We start from the raw sequence: 13,499 nt of genomic DNA, 5'->3' as shown, positions 1-13,499 counted from the left end.
GAAAGAACTAACCCATTTCAGAGTCTGAAGAAGGGTCTCGACCCGAAACGTCACCCAATCCTTTTCTCCAGAGATGCTGCCTGTCCCGCTGAGTTACTCCAGCATTTTGTGTCTAACCCATTTCATAGATACTCAAAAAATGTTAGAGTAATTCAGCGGCTCAAGACAGTATCTCTGGAGAACACAGATAGGGGACGTTTCAGGTTGGGACTTGCATTGGGCACGGACTGGACGCGGAGAAGAACCCAGTACGGCAACAGATGACCTCGGGCAAGGATGTTCCCAGATAGGCCGATGTTTTAACCCATTTCATACATGCTTTTACAGAAAGACAAGGCCAGGGCTAATTTCATCAGCTAAAAGATGGCATCACAGACGATGCTGCACTCTCTCTGCGCCACAGTGGAGTCGTACATCCAAATCCTGGCGTGTACCTACATCACGGGGTATTTTCAAAGGTGGAAGGAATCAGAAATATAAAGCAATGGCAGAAGGGAAAAGGTTAGCTCACAAGGAATAGGAGTAGAATGAAGCCATTCAGCCATCAAGTCATGGCTGATCTATCTCTCCCTCTTAACCCCAAGGCTGCGGGATGCCTCAAATTTAGCTCCCGGAGGTCAAGGCTGCTCAGGGATCGATGGTGTCATCCTGGAGTTAACAACCTGGTGCTGGAAACGCAACTCAATCCTCGTCTCCATGGGTCTTTTTTTATCCTTGCAGGAATGAGCATTAAATCACTTCAGGCCAAGGTGAAGATGTTTTCGCATGGACACACAAAGCACCAATTACATGCAACACATGCTTATTATGTACGCAGAGGAATGGGGGTAGGCACCAAATTTAATACGTGGCACTAATCTCAGCGTGATCTTCAGATGACATAAACCACAAAACGGAAATTCAATTCATAGCCATCATCTGAACCCTTGATGTGAGAAAAAAAAAGTCATTCTGCATTCCTATTCTAAGGAATAAAACAGATGATGATGGATGTGGATTTTGATTTCGAAATACAAGGTTTGGACAGGAGACATCGCCAAATCTGATTCTAATCACACTATCTCAGACAGTAGATGCAACTGACCCATCTGCTGGGACTACATTATTGAACTGTGCGTCATAAAGCAGCACAAGATGACTCATTATAAAGCCACACTTCGTTCACATTAATGCGATACAAACACAACAAGACCTTTTTTTCAGTTCTGACAGCTTCAATTTTGCAGGACATACGATTGAGGGCTTCAAGGCCATCCAACAAATTTCTTACCTGTTTTCTTATCAGGGGTAGTTAGAATTTCACCATTGGGTATGTCTGTTGTGCTGCCCTCTTCAATATCAGTGCTCCCCTCTGTGCAAAGGAATAGTAAAACAAAGATATTAATTCCAGGAGACGGCAAGAAATTGCAGATGCTGGAATCTTGAGCGGAAGCAAAGCACTGGAGGAACTCAGTGGGTCAGGCAGCAGCTGTGGAGGCAATGGAAAAGATGACATTTGGGGTGACTGATTGAAGAAGGGAAGAGAAAGCTTGAAGAGAGAGAGAGACAGGAGCGGGGCAAAGCCTTGCAAGTGATAGGTGAATACAGGAGAGGGGGGGACGGGATGGCTTGATCGACAAATGGGCGGAATAAGTGGCAAAAGCTGGAGCTGTAATTAAGAAAAAAGGATGGCAGATAAGGAATGGACCAATTAAATGTAAAACCGGACGGAGGGATATAGGTGGATGGGGTCAGGGGAAATAGGCAGTGGTAGAGTTGCTGCCTTACAAGGCTGGTGACCTGGGTTCGATCCCGACCATAGGTGCTGTCTGTATGGAGTTTGCACGTTCTCACTGTGACCGTGTGGGTTTTCCAGGATCTCCGGTTTCCTCCCACACTCCAAAGGCATACAGGTTTGTAGGTTAATTGGCTTGGTATAAATGTAAATTATCCCTAGTGCGTGTAGGATAGTGTTAATGCACGGGGATCGCTGGGCCGAAGGGCCTGTTTCCGCTCTTTATCTCTAAACTACACTAAATGAGAAATGAACAATTGAGGGATAGTGTTAGAGTCATACAGCACGGGAACAGATCCATCTTGCCCATGCTGACCAAGATGCCCCATTTACAATCCCTCAAGCCCCTGTTTGGCCATATCCATCTAAACTTTTTCTATCCATGTACCTGTCCAAATGTCTTTTAACGAGAGATGACTGTACAAAGCAGGGGAAAGGAACAGGCTTTTGAGGTCTCTGACTGTCACTTTGGGTGCATGGAGCACCTCAGATAAATTCAGTTCACTTCTTGCACTAATTGTCAATTATTTGCCCAGTGATTTTCAAATGCATTTTGCAAATTGCACACAAGTAATCCACACAGTTCAAAGGAGGATTAAGCCCGTTATTGTGCTTATAGGTTTCTGCTCAACCCATTTTGCAGAGGGAAAGGGGGCAGCTTTAAAGAGTGGCTGGGACTAGATTCAACATGGATGACCTGATCCCCACCTTGCTGGTCAGCACAAGAGTTGCAGGCAGCAGAGGCAACCCTAACACTTCTTCAACCCATCAGAACATTAATCCATAAGTTCATAAGCTGTCTGAGCAGAATTAGGCCGTTCGGCCCATCAAGTCTACTCCGCCATTCAATCATGGCTGATCTATCTTTCCCTCTCAACCACATTCTCCTGCCTTCCCCCTGTAACCCCTGACACCTGTACTAATTAAGAATCTGTCAATCTCTGCCTTAAAAACATCCATTGACTTGGCCTCCACAGCCTTCTCCTTCCCAATTCAGATGAAGGGGTCTTCGACCTGAAACGTTGTCATTTTGACCGGGATTATTCTAAAACATTCATCTTTATCTAAAATTGCAGCACAGAGGCAGCCAACGCAGAGTTACTGCTGACACACTCCGCAGATGGCAGACTTTGTGGCTATACTTTCTTCCAACAGGGAAGGCCACTGTGCTGCCCAACCTGAGCTCTGGTGCTTACTCCCTACCCAGTGCCCTCATCCGAGAGTACAGGCCGTAGGTGACACAAATCCGAACTGTGTCATGACTTATGGCGGAGGAGTTCCCTCATAACTGTGGAAGTGGCTATTAACCAAAGATGGACAAGCACCATGCAGTCTCAGCCCAGTGAAGCGGCACGGTGGCGCAGCGGTAGAGTTGCTGCCTTACAGCGCCAAAGACCCGGGTTCGATCCTGACTAGGGGTGCTGTCTGTACAGTGTTTGTACGTTCTCCCTGTGACCGCGCGGGTTTTCTCTGGGCGCTCCGGTTTCCTCCCGCACTCCAAAGACGCAGAGGTTTGTAGGCTAATTGGCTTGGTAAAAATTGTAAATTAGGATGGTGTTAGTGTGCAGGTGTAGCTGGCCGGCGCAGACTTGGTGGGCTAAAGGGCCTGTTTCTGCGATGTATCCTACACTATGCTAAGCAAATGGCTTCAGTACAGCATGTGTGGGGAATGGAAAAGACTCCAAGAATAATTAGGCGTTCTGGTGGTAATGGCCGTTTCAGTCCCTCTTTCCACTAACTATTCTTCACCTACCAGCAGACCATCCGAAATCTTCATCATCAGATCCTGCTGGGTACCTCTGGTGACTCAGGTCCAGCTCCGAATCCACTGGAATCGGGACTTCATCCAAAACCTTCGAAGCGTTCACAGTCTGCAGACAAAAGGGGGGTAAAAAAGCCATTTTAGAAACATAGACACATAGAAAAATAGGTGCAGTAGTTGGCCATTCGTCCCTTCGACCCTTCAATATGATCATGGCTGATCATCCAAAATCAGTACCCTGTTGCTGCTTTTTCCCCATATCACTTGATTCCTTTGGCCCTTAGAGCTAAGCTCTCTCTTGAAAACATCCAGTGAATTGGCCTACCTACACTGCCTTATGTTCCGACACCATCACACTAAATCATGCACCGTGTACACAGAAATAAACTCGAGCGACAGATGTAACGGCAGCTCTCTCCAACAGGAAGTCACGTTATTTACAGGCTCAAAGTGTTCCCCATGGTGTCAGCTATTTTACTTTCTGGTAGTTGAGCTATTGAATGCGACCCACAAATTACAGCTAGTTTTTCAACAAGCTGGCTTGAAGGGCTGAGCAGTGGATTCCTAGTCATATTTACACCAGGGCATCTCAAAGCAGAACTGAGGAAGCTAAGAGGTGACTTAATAAAAGGTCTTCAAGATGAAAGAGCAGACAATAATTCTCTGTGGGGAACGGGTCAACAACCAGAGGTCACAGCTTGCAAATTACCAGTGACAGAGAGAGGGGAGACTCGAAGAAACCTTTCCCTTATGTTGTTGAAGAGTTGGAAAGCTCTCCCCGAAATGGAGCTGGGAGCTGGGGACTGGGATAACCCTCAAAATGAAGAACCTGCATAGTTATAGGCAAAATGTAGGTCCATGGAAAAGGGCCAGCATGGACACGATGGGCCAAATGGCCAGCTTTTAAAGCTGCACCTTTTTAGTTCAGTTTAGTGATACAGTGTGGAAACAGGCCCTTCGGCCCACTGAGTCTGCACTGCACACTAGCACCATCCTACACTCTACAATTTTACAATGCTTACCGAAGCCAATTAACCTACAAACCTGAAAGTCTTTGGAGTGTTAGTATTTTTGAGATTCTAACATGCCAGCAGCTTCATCACGGACTTTCATTGTGGTATTTTGTTTACAAGCGCTAGCCATCACAACAAAATGGCGAGCCGGTACAAATCAATGTGCATTCTGTTTAGAAAAGCCCGGCCAGTCTGTTAAACCATCCTCCAATACTCCACTCTAATGTCATCCATAGCAACAGCTGCAATGCAAACTTCTACTAAAACAAACCTCAAATGTGCAGACAAAGGAAAAGCGACTCATGTTTTTGCTTGTGGCTGTCTGTGTCCTCATTTTGCCTCAACACTCAGGGTAGAGTATAAACACATAAACAAGTGGCCGAGAACTCCATGGCTCAATTAAGGTAATTTCTGTTGCTATAACTGCCACAATCTGCCGGAAGGTTGCCTCGGGTGGGCCCCATCCTAATACATTGGTTTTAATACTGTTTATAAAAATACACTTTTTTAAATTCAGGCATTGCTAGTTTGTGAAGCCCATTTCATGAGGCCAGGCTTCAAAGTCTAATGCCTGAGCATTAGACTCTGTTCTGTGTTCGCTCTCAGTATGCGGGTATCATTGGCAATGCCATCACTTTTGTCTCTCCCTAATTATCCCTGATGCAGGAGATCAGACTGGTGGGTCATGGAGATCATAGGGTATTGCAGCACGGAAACAGGCCTTTCGGCCCATCGAATCTGTTTCTGTTTTATAACCACCCAAATACAGTAATCCAATTTGGGTCAAAATGGCAGCATCCTCCCCTGAAGGCCAATAATGAGTCTGCTGAGATTTGATAGTTTCATGATTATTGTTACTGAGACCAGCTTTCTGTTATTTTTAATTCCAGTTTTCTTTTCTTTGATTACTCAAATTTAAGTGTCCAAGCTATTGTTGGGGGCGGGAAGGGGAGTTAAACACATTTCTCTAATTCAATGGTTCAGGACTTTCAACGTACTGGTGAGAGAATCTGGGGGGAGTTGTTGGGGATGGCGGGAGAATAAAACAGGATTCATGTATTTGTGTGGTTGATGGTCAGCATAGACTCGATGGGCTGGAAGGCCTGGTTCCGTGCAGCAACACTCTATGATCTATGACCCTGGCTGCTCATCCAGTGGAGGTAACCCTTGCATCCTCCACTGTCGAGTATCTACCTGGATCAGGATCAGGGTGTTCAAAGGCAGCCGAACCTACGCCGTAACGTGCAAAATGCAAATCCACGCAACATTTCTCAACATGGAGACTCAAAATTATTCCTCTGAGATTTTCCAGTCCAAATAAAGTTTAAAGTTACAGCACGCCTTCTCCGACGGCCTTTGAAGTACAAGTGCACCAGGTGCAGTGAGCTGTCAGATCCATCTGCTGGCTGCTGTTACCCTCAGAACCACAAACTGGACTCAACACTGGAGCTCGGACTTAATCAGACCCCTTCCCGAGGAAAAACAATGCCTGAGACATGGAAGGAATGCTTCTGACTTTGACAACGCTTTCAAATGCAGGGGGGTGCAGGGTAGTAGAAGGCAAAGCACAGTGAATGTTGAGAATCTAAAGCACGAACAATGCATGCTTGAAACACTTAGCATGTCAAGTAGCACGAAGATAGACACAAAAAGCTGGAGTAACTCAGCAGGACAGGCAGCATTCTGAACAAGAGGCTTCACCACACAGCTTTATATCTGACTGTAAATGAGCTGTGCGGAAGTGATACGAGGACATAATTGTATGAGGTGATTGCTGCTTGTCTTCAATAAAGAGTAAGCATATATTTAAAAACCATGGTATCTCCAGATTAATTGGGTGATCACTAGCCCTGCAACAGTGTTCACACCCAGATCATTCTCTCTTTTCTCCCTCTCCTGTTGGGGAGAACATACAAAAGCTTGAAATGCAAGCACTGCCAGATTCCAGAAGAGATCCTACAGGCTCACTATTCTGGAGCCTGATCAAAAAGCCAAGTATTTCATTTACATGTGTAGGTAGAAACTGCTGATGCTGGTTTAAACCAAAGGTAGACACAAAATGCTGGAGTAACTCAGCAGGACAGGCAGCATCTCTGGATAGAAGGAATTAGTGACATTTCGGGTCGAGACACTTCTTCAGATTTCAAAAGAACAACAAGTCTGAAGAAGAATTTCGACCCTAAACATCACCCCATTCCTTCTATCCAGAGATCCTACCTGTCCCGCTGAATTACCCCAGCATTTTGTGTTCCATTACATCAGTGGCCCAGAAATTGGAAGATTATTACAATCCACACCCATTTAAAAGAAGAGAGGTTTACAATTTGGCATTGGCAACTAAAAGAACAACAGACGCAATCCACAAATATATTATCATATCATATCATATCATATATATACAGCCGGAAACAGGCCTTTTCGGCCCACCAAGTCCGTGCCGCCCAGCGATCCCCGTACATTAACACTATCCTACACCCACTAGGGACAATTTATATTTCAACTTTGGTAAATTCTTAAAATGTGCATTTCATGATTGAAACGGAGCTTAAACAGTGAATGGCCCCGCTCCAAGTTATTGAGCACATAGAATCTTCTGTTTGGCCTAGTTTATTAAAGTTGGAAATGTCATTCCGTTGGCCATGGACGATCTGCCCAGCCACGGACTCCACTCAATGATACTTTATTGTCACATGTACAGTGAAATGCTTTGTTTTGCATGCAACAAAATCTTACAGCAGACCACACCTCGGCATTTCACAAGAGTTGCCATGTTTGTTTCGCCGACAAAATTACAAAAGGTTCATCGAATATTAATATGCACGGCCCACTTTGGGCAATGACTTCATGCAACGTACTGCCAACTACACACAAAATGCCTGGGACAGACTGCAGCTAGTTACCTGGAGATCTTAAGACTCTGACCTATTGTGTTCTTAGTAAGTCTGACCAGTCTTTCAAATTGTACAGTTAATAGCTCTGGCAGAGATACCAATGTAATAGAAACCTGGTTGCAATAGCTTGTGGAAAGATTTGATGCATGCCCCCACCTACACCTTATTTCAGATCAGATCAAAATCCCAAATTCCTGGCCAACTGTACACACTCTTCTGCACAACAAAAAAACCCAGCCTTACTTCAACGTGGGGGTAAATTGTGAAACTGGCTCGCCTTGAAAGTTGAATAGAATGCAAAGTGCTGGAGTGATTCAGCGGGTCAGGCAGCATCTCTGGGGACATGGAAAGGTGACGTTTCGGATCGGGACCCTTCTTCAGACCCTTTTTGTAAACCTGTATCTGCAGCTCCTCAGACAGAAACAGAAAGCTGTTGTAACTCAGCGGGCCAGGCAGTATCTCTGGAGAAATGGAATAGGTGGCGTTTTAGGTCACGACACTTCGTCTGTCTTCGGTTTAAACTAGCATCTGCAGTTCCTCCCGACACATTTTATCTGCAATTCCTCATGTCCCCCTTCCCGCATATCCTTGACCAGCCATCGTCTACCCACAGCTGTCGGTTGGTTGTACATTCAGGCAGCATCATGTCAGGTCAGGAATAGGTTTGCAATGGGGATATAAGTTGCAATAGTGACAGATTTAAGACCGCCAGGGTTCCTTTCGTGGAATCCGCTTCAAGACCTGTGACAGGCTGCTTTATTCTTTCATAATATTCATTTTTGGAATGAATACAGACTGGTTCCCAACATTGTCGCAGCTAGACTCTAGGTGGTCACCCACCACTTAGAGTCCAGGTGTAACATCGAAACATAGATAAATAGATGCAGGAGTAGGCCATTCGACCCTCTGAGCCAGCACCGCCATTCAATATGATCATGGCTGATCATCCAAAATCAGTACCATGTTCCTGCTTTTCCCCATATCCCTTGATTCCTTTAGCCCTAAGAGCTAAATCTAACTCTCTCTCGAAAACATCCAGTGAATTGGCCTCCACTGCCTTCTGTGGCAGAGAATTCCACAGATTCACGACTCTCTGGGTGAAAAAAATGTTTCCTCATCTCTGTCCTAAATGGCCTACCCCTTATTCTTAAACTGTGACCCCTGGTTCTGGACTCCCCCAACATCAGGAATGTTTTTCCTGCATCTAGTCTGTCCAATCCTTTAAAAAATGTATATGTTTCTATAAGATCCCCTCTCATCCTCCTAAATACCAGTGAATACAAACCCAGTTGACCCATTCTTTCATCATATGTCAGTCCCGCCATCCTGGGAATTAACCTGGTGAACCTACGCTGCACTCCTTCAATACCAACAACGTCCTTCCTCAATTTAGGAGAACAAAATTGCACACAATACTCCAGGTGAGGTCTCACCAGGGCCCTATACAACTGCAGTAGGACCTCCTTGCTCCTAAACTCAAATCCTCTGTTAATAAAGGCCAACATGCCATTAGCTTTCTAGTGGACAGAATGGTGCGTGGCTGGAGAAGATGGAGGCTCAAACCTTTTATTTCCCCGTTGATTATCCCAATAAAGCTAATGTGTGCCGGTCGTTTTAAACGCCGCATGTTTGGAACCTGGAGTGTAATGCCTATTGATGCGGTCGGTAGAAGCAGATTCCCTTGTGGCCTGCAAGACAGAGATAGAAAAATGCATTGTGGAGGAGCAAAATTGACATTTTGTATGGAGAAAGGAGCCCTGGGTGGAATAGTCAGTTGGTCTGGTAAAGTGCCAGCATGATGAATGAACCAGCAAAAGATGTTGATGCAAACCAGGAAAACAAGCTGAGCAATGAAGGATGGAGGGTGAGACCAAAGACACAGATACCAGGCAGGTACCTACCCTGAAGCACAGCCCTACAGTACCAAGGGCAGAGTCTGAATGCAAAGCTGCTGCTGGGGTGGGAGCATGGGGTGGCCAAGGCTGGGTGTAGCAGGAGCTGGGTTTTGGGGGTGGGGGAAAGGAAGGATGGGGGTAGGGAGGGGGGATAGGACAGGGGATGGGAAGGACAGGAGATAGGGGGGGGGGGGGGATGGGGGAAGGACAGGGGAAGGGTGGAAGAAAGGCAGAGCATGGGGGAAGGGAATGGGAAAGGGAAAGGGGATGAGGGTGGAATGGGCGAAGGACAGGGCTGGATGCGAATAAGGATGGGACGGGTCGAGGGAGGTGAATGACGGAGGTGGGGGTTAGGACGGGGTAGGATGCAGGGGTGGGGGGAGAGGATGGGGAGGAGGGTGGAGTGGGGGGGGAGGAGGGTGGAGTGGGAGGGAGGGAGGGCGAGGCTGAGTGGAGGTAGAGCAGGAGCGAGGATGGGGTGTTGGACGAGGACGAGCCTTTGTTCTTTAAACAAAGACGCCTATGCATTTTGTGCCACTCCAGCACTTTTAGATTGGTGGCTCCGGGGAGGAATGTGCCAGAGGAGCTTTTCCCTGTTTTGCCCTGGGCTCTCGCTGTTGTTCCTGCCTGTCCCAGGAGATTACGGAGCTGCCAGGCTGGGCAGAGCAGGGGTGAGGGTGAGGGAGTGAGTGTTGATTATACATGCAGCAGGCTAAGTGAGTGTGCATTCGATATGATTAGCCTCAATAGTCTTTTCCTCACCGCCAATTGTACACACTTCCAACCAACTCTAAACCAGCCACCTCAAAAAAAATTGCCCTAGTTTTTTGCTGGTTAATATAACACGAATAAATTGTTTGAAAAATAAGAACAGAATGTATGACTTTCAAAAGGGGCCTGCGTTTCTTCGGCAAGTAATTATTCCTTTGGCCTTTAACCCCTTCACTTGTAGCCTGCACTTGGCTGAGTCTACACTGGTGCAGGAGACTGAGGAGGTGGTCGGATCAACCTTCGCTGTGTGCACGCCTGCTGTTGTCAGGCAAAACTGCCACAGCTGGATAACTTCAATCGAGGAGCACAAACAACTCGGCCTGGCATTGTCAGACCGAATGAATCCCACGTTTAATCTCCACTGGCTGCTCTTTAATAATAAAGTCTAACAGCTGGATCTGCCTTTGTTGGCAAATGTGCCTGCACAAAGCATTGCTGAGATCCAACACGTGTAGATCAGTGCGAAAGCCAGTATAAATCCGCCCCATTTACAACGGGAAAACGCCACGAGCTTAAAGGGTTGAATGTTCACAATGCCACAACTCCCAGGAGAATTGCAAAGAGAAGAACGAATGACTAATAAGTAGTATAAGAAAATAACTGCAGATGCTGGTACAAATCGATTTATTCACAAAATGCTGGAGTAACTCAGCAGGTCAGGCAGCATCTCGGGAGAGAAGGAATGGGTGACGTTTCGGGTCGAGACCCTTCTTCAGACTGATGTCAGGGGGGGGCGGGACAAAGGAAGGATATAGGTGGAGACAGGAAGATAGAGGGAGATCTGGGAAGGAGGAGGGGAAGGGAGGGACAGAGGAACTATCTAAAGTTGGAGAAGTCGATGTTCATACCACTGGGCTGTAAACTGCCCAGGCGAAATATGAGGTGCTGTTCCACCAATTTCCGGTGGGCCTCACTATGGCACTGGAGGAGGCCCATGACAGAAAGGTCAGACTGGGAATGGGAGGGGGAGTTGAAGTGCTCGGCCAATGAATGACTAATAAGGTTATACACAAAATGCTGGAGTAACTCTAGTGGGTCAGGCATCTTCTCTGGAGAACATGGATAGGTAGCGTTTCACTTCGGGACACTTCTTCAGATTGTCCCGATCCGAAACGTCACCTATCCATGTTTTCCAGCATCTCTGGAGAACATGGATAGGTGCCATTTCGGGTCTGGACCCATCAGTCTGAAGAAAGGCATGTCAGGTATATCAGGCAGCGCAAAGGAGAAAACGAAACACAATGAGTCACTCCAGCACTTTGCATTCTCTGCAACTTTCAAGGCGAGCCAGTTTCACAATTTACCTCCACGTTGAAGTACGACTGGGAATGCGTTGAATGAAGAGAGTTGAATGAAGCTTCTGGTATCAATCCCAAGTTCCCCCTGGGCCTAATGAGGGACACTGCTCCCTGTCCTAAACCACCCACGTTTCCTTGATACGCAGGAATGATGATGTTATTCCGCCCTGGCTGTGCAGCAACGCCTTGCAAAGGGTTAAGACTGCCTGGAATCCCAAACAGACCAACAACCCGTTCAGTGGGTTGTCCCAAAACAGAATCCCAGCGGGCATTTTTAAATTAAATAAACTATTTACTGCATCAGCAAACTTCTCACAACCCCAAGGCTGTCATTTGGAAAAATCAAATGCGGATGAAAAACCAGAACAGAGAAAAGAACCTTGGTTAAGATGCACGGTGCTTAATGTGGGCTCTCCACATTTAATAAAAGCCAGTGACTTCTTGGCTGTGGATATGTCACTGCACAAGGAATATTAACACCTTGGAGCCAACATTCGAATTCACTGCGATCATAGATGTAATTTCAGCATGATTTAATTGAGGGGTTACAACCCAGAACTTCAATCATGTTGGTTGCTCCGTATTAAATGTTTGATGCCAAGTGTCATCCACCAAGATTGTCTCCCAGCCTACAGTTTAACACTCAATTCATTTATAACCTTCCTTTATTACATTCCATTTACAAACCAACACATCTGGGAAGCAATGAAATGACAATACTGACACTGGTTTACTGAGGAGAACATTATCCCATCAGTCAGCACCGCTGAAATTAGTTTGAAAGAAAATATAACCACTAGACAATTAGAAGGTAATTCCCATCCATGGCTGGCAGTGAAAGCTCATCCCCATTGCCCTGTGGGTGGGCTGATACATCAAAGCATTGGTTAGCCAGGTCACCTCAACAGAGCCTGGAGTCATCGTTATGGTCCCTTTCCTGTGCAGTTTTGGTCTCCAAATTTGAGGAAGGATATTCTTGCCATTGAGGGCGTGCAGCGTAGGTTTACTAGGTTAATTCCCGGAATGGCGGGACTGTCATATGTTGAAAGACTGGAGCGACTAGGTTTGTATACACTGGAATTTAGAAGGATGAGAGGAGATCTTATCGAAACGTATAAAATTATTAAGGGGTTGGACACGTTAGAGGCAGAAAACATGTTCCCAATGTTGGGGGAGTCCAGAACCAGGGGCCACAGTTTAAGAATAAGGGGTAGGCCATTTAGAACAGAGATGAGGAAAAACTTTTTTAGTCAGAGAGTTGTGAATCTATGGAATTCTCTGCCTCAGAGGGCAGTGGAGGCCAATTCTCTGAATACATTCAAGAGAGAGCTAGATAGAGCTCTTAAGGATAGCGGAGTCAGGGGGTATGGGGAGAAGGCAGGAACGGGGTACTGATTGAGAATGATCAGCCATGATCACATTGAATGGCGGTGCTGGCTCGAAGGGCCGAATGGCCTTCTCCTGCACCTATTTTCTATTGTCTATTGTCTATTGTTACTCGCAGTGGAGAGGAATATGGCAGCATGGTGGCGCAGCGGTAGAGTTGCTGCCTTACAGCGCCAGAGACCAGGGTGCGATGATGACTACGGGTACTGTAGGTATGGAGCTTACACATTCTCCCTACGACTGCGTGGGTTTTCTCCGGGATCACCGGTTTCCTCCCACATTCCAAGGACGTACAGGTTTGTAGATTCATTGGCTTGGTATGATCGTATATAGTCCTAGTGTGTTAGTGTTCGGGGGGGGGGGGGGGGGGGTCGCTGGTTGGCGCAGACTTGGTTGGCCGAATGGCCTGTTTCCACACTGTGACTCAAAACTAAAGATATTTACTTACTTCCTGGGATGACACGATTAGCCTCTCACAAATGCTGGATCTGTGCTCTTTGGAGTTTTGAGGAGTGAGGGATGATGTTACTGAAACATGTTTGATCCCAAGGTGCACAACAGGGTAGATGCCGAGATGTTTCCACTAGTCGGAGAATTCAAGCATGAGGATGTGATCACAAGGTAAGTGGGTGATCATTTAAAACGGAGATGCATGGGAACTTCTTGGAGGCTGGTGAATCTCTGAACTTCTCAGCTACAAAGGGACTGA

The 13,499-nt window shown here is 46.4% G+C and overlaps 1 protein-coding gene across 1 annotated transcript in view; it reads right to left on the bottom strand.

Moving 5' to 3' along the window:
- Positions 1–13,499, bottom strand: part of hspg2 (heparan sulfate proteoglycan 2) — a 389,926-nt gene that overhangs the window by 284,352 nt on the left and 92,075 nt on the right. The window contains exons 2-3 of the mRNA XM_078425384.1: positions 3,528–3,645; positions 1,271–1,351 (exon numbers count right to left, since the gene is read on the bottom strand). Of these exons, the coding sequence (XP_078281510.1) occupies positions 1,271–1,351; positions 3,528–3,645 (199 nt within the window). The remainder of the gene's footprint in view (positions 1–1,270; positions 1,352–3,527; positions 3,646–13,499) is intronic.

Source organism: Rhinoraja longicauda, chromosome 30 (assembly GCF_053455715.1).
Source record: "Rhinoraja longicauda isolate Sanriku21f chromosome 30, sRhiLon1.1, whole genome shotgun sequence".
NCBI lineage: Eukaryota > Metazoa > Chordata > Chondrichthyes > Rajiformes > Arhynchobatidae > Rhinoraja > Rhinoraja longicauda.
Note: the sequence above shows the minus strand (reverse complement) of the source record. Positions and strands in the feature narration are given on the sequence as shown.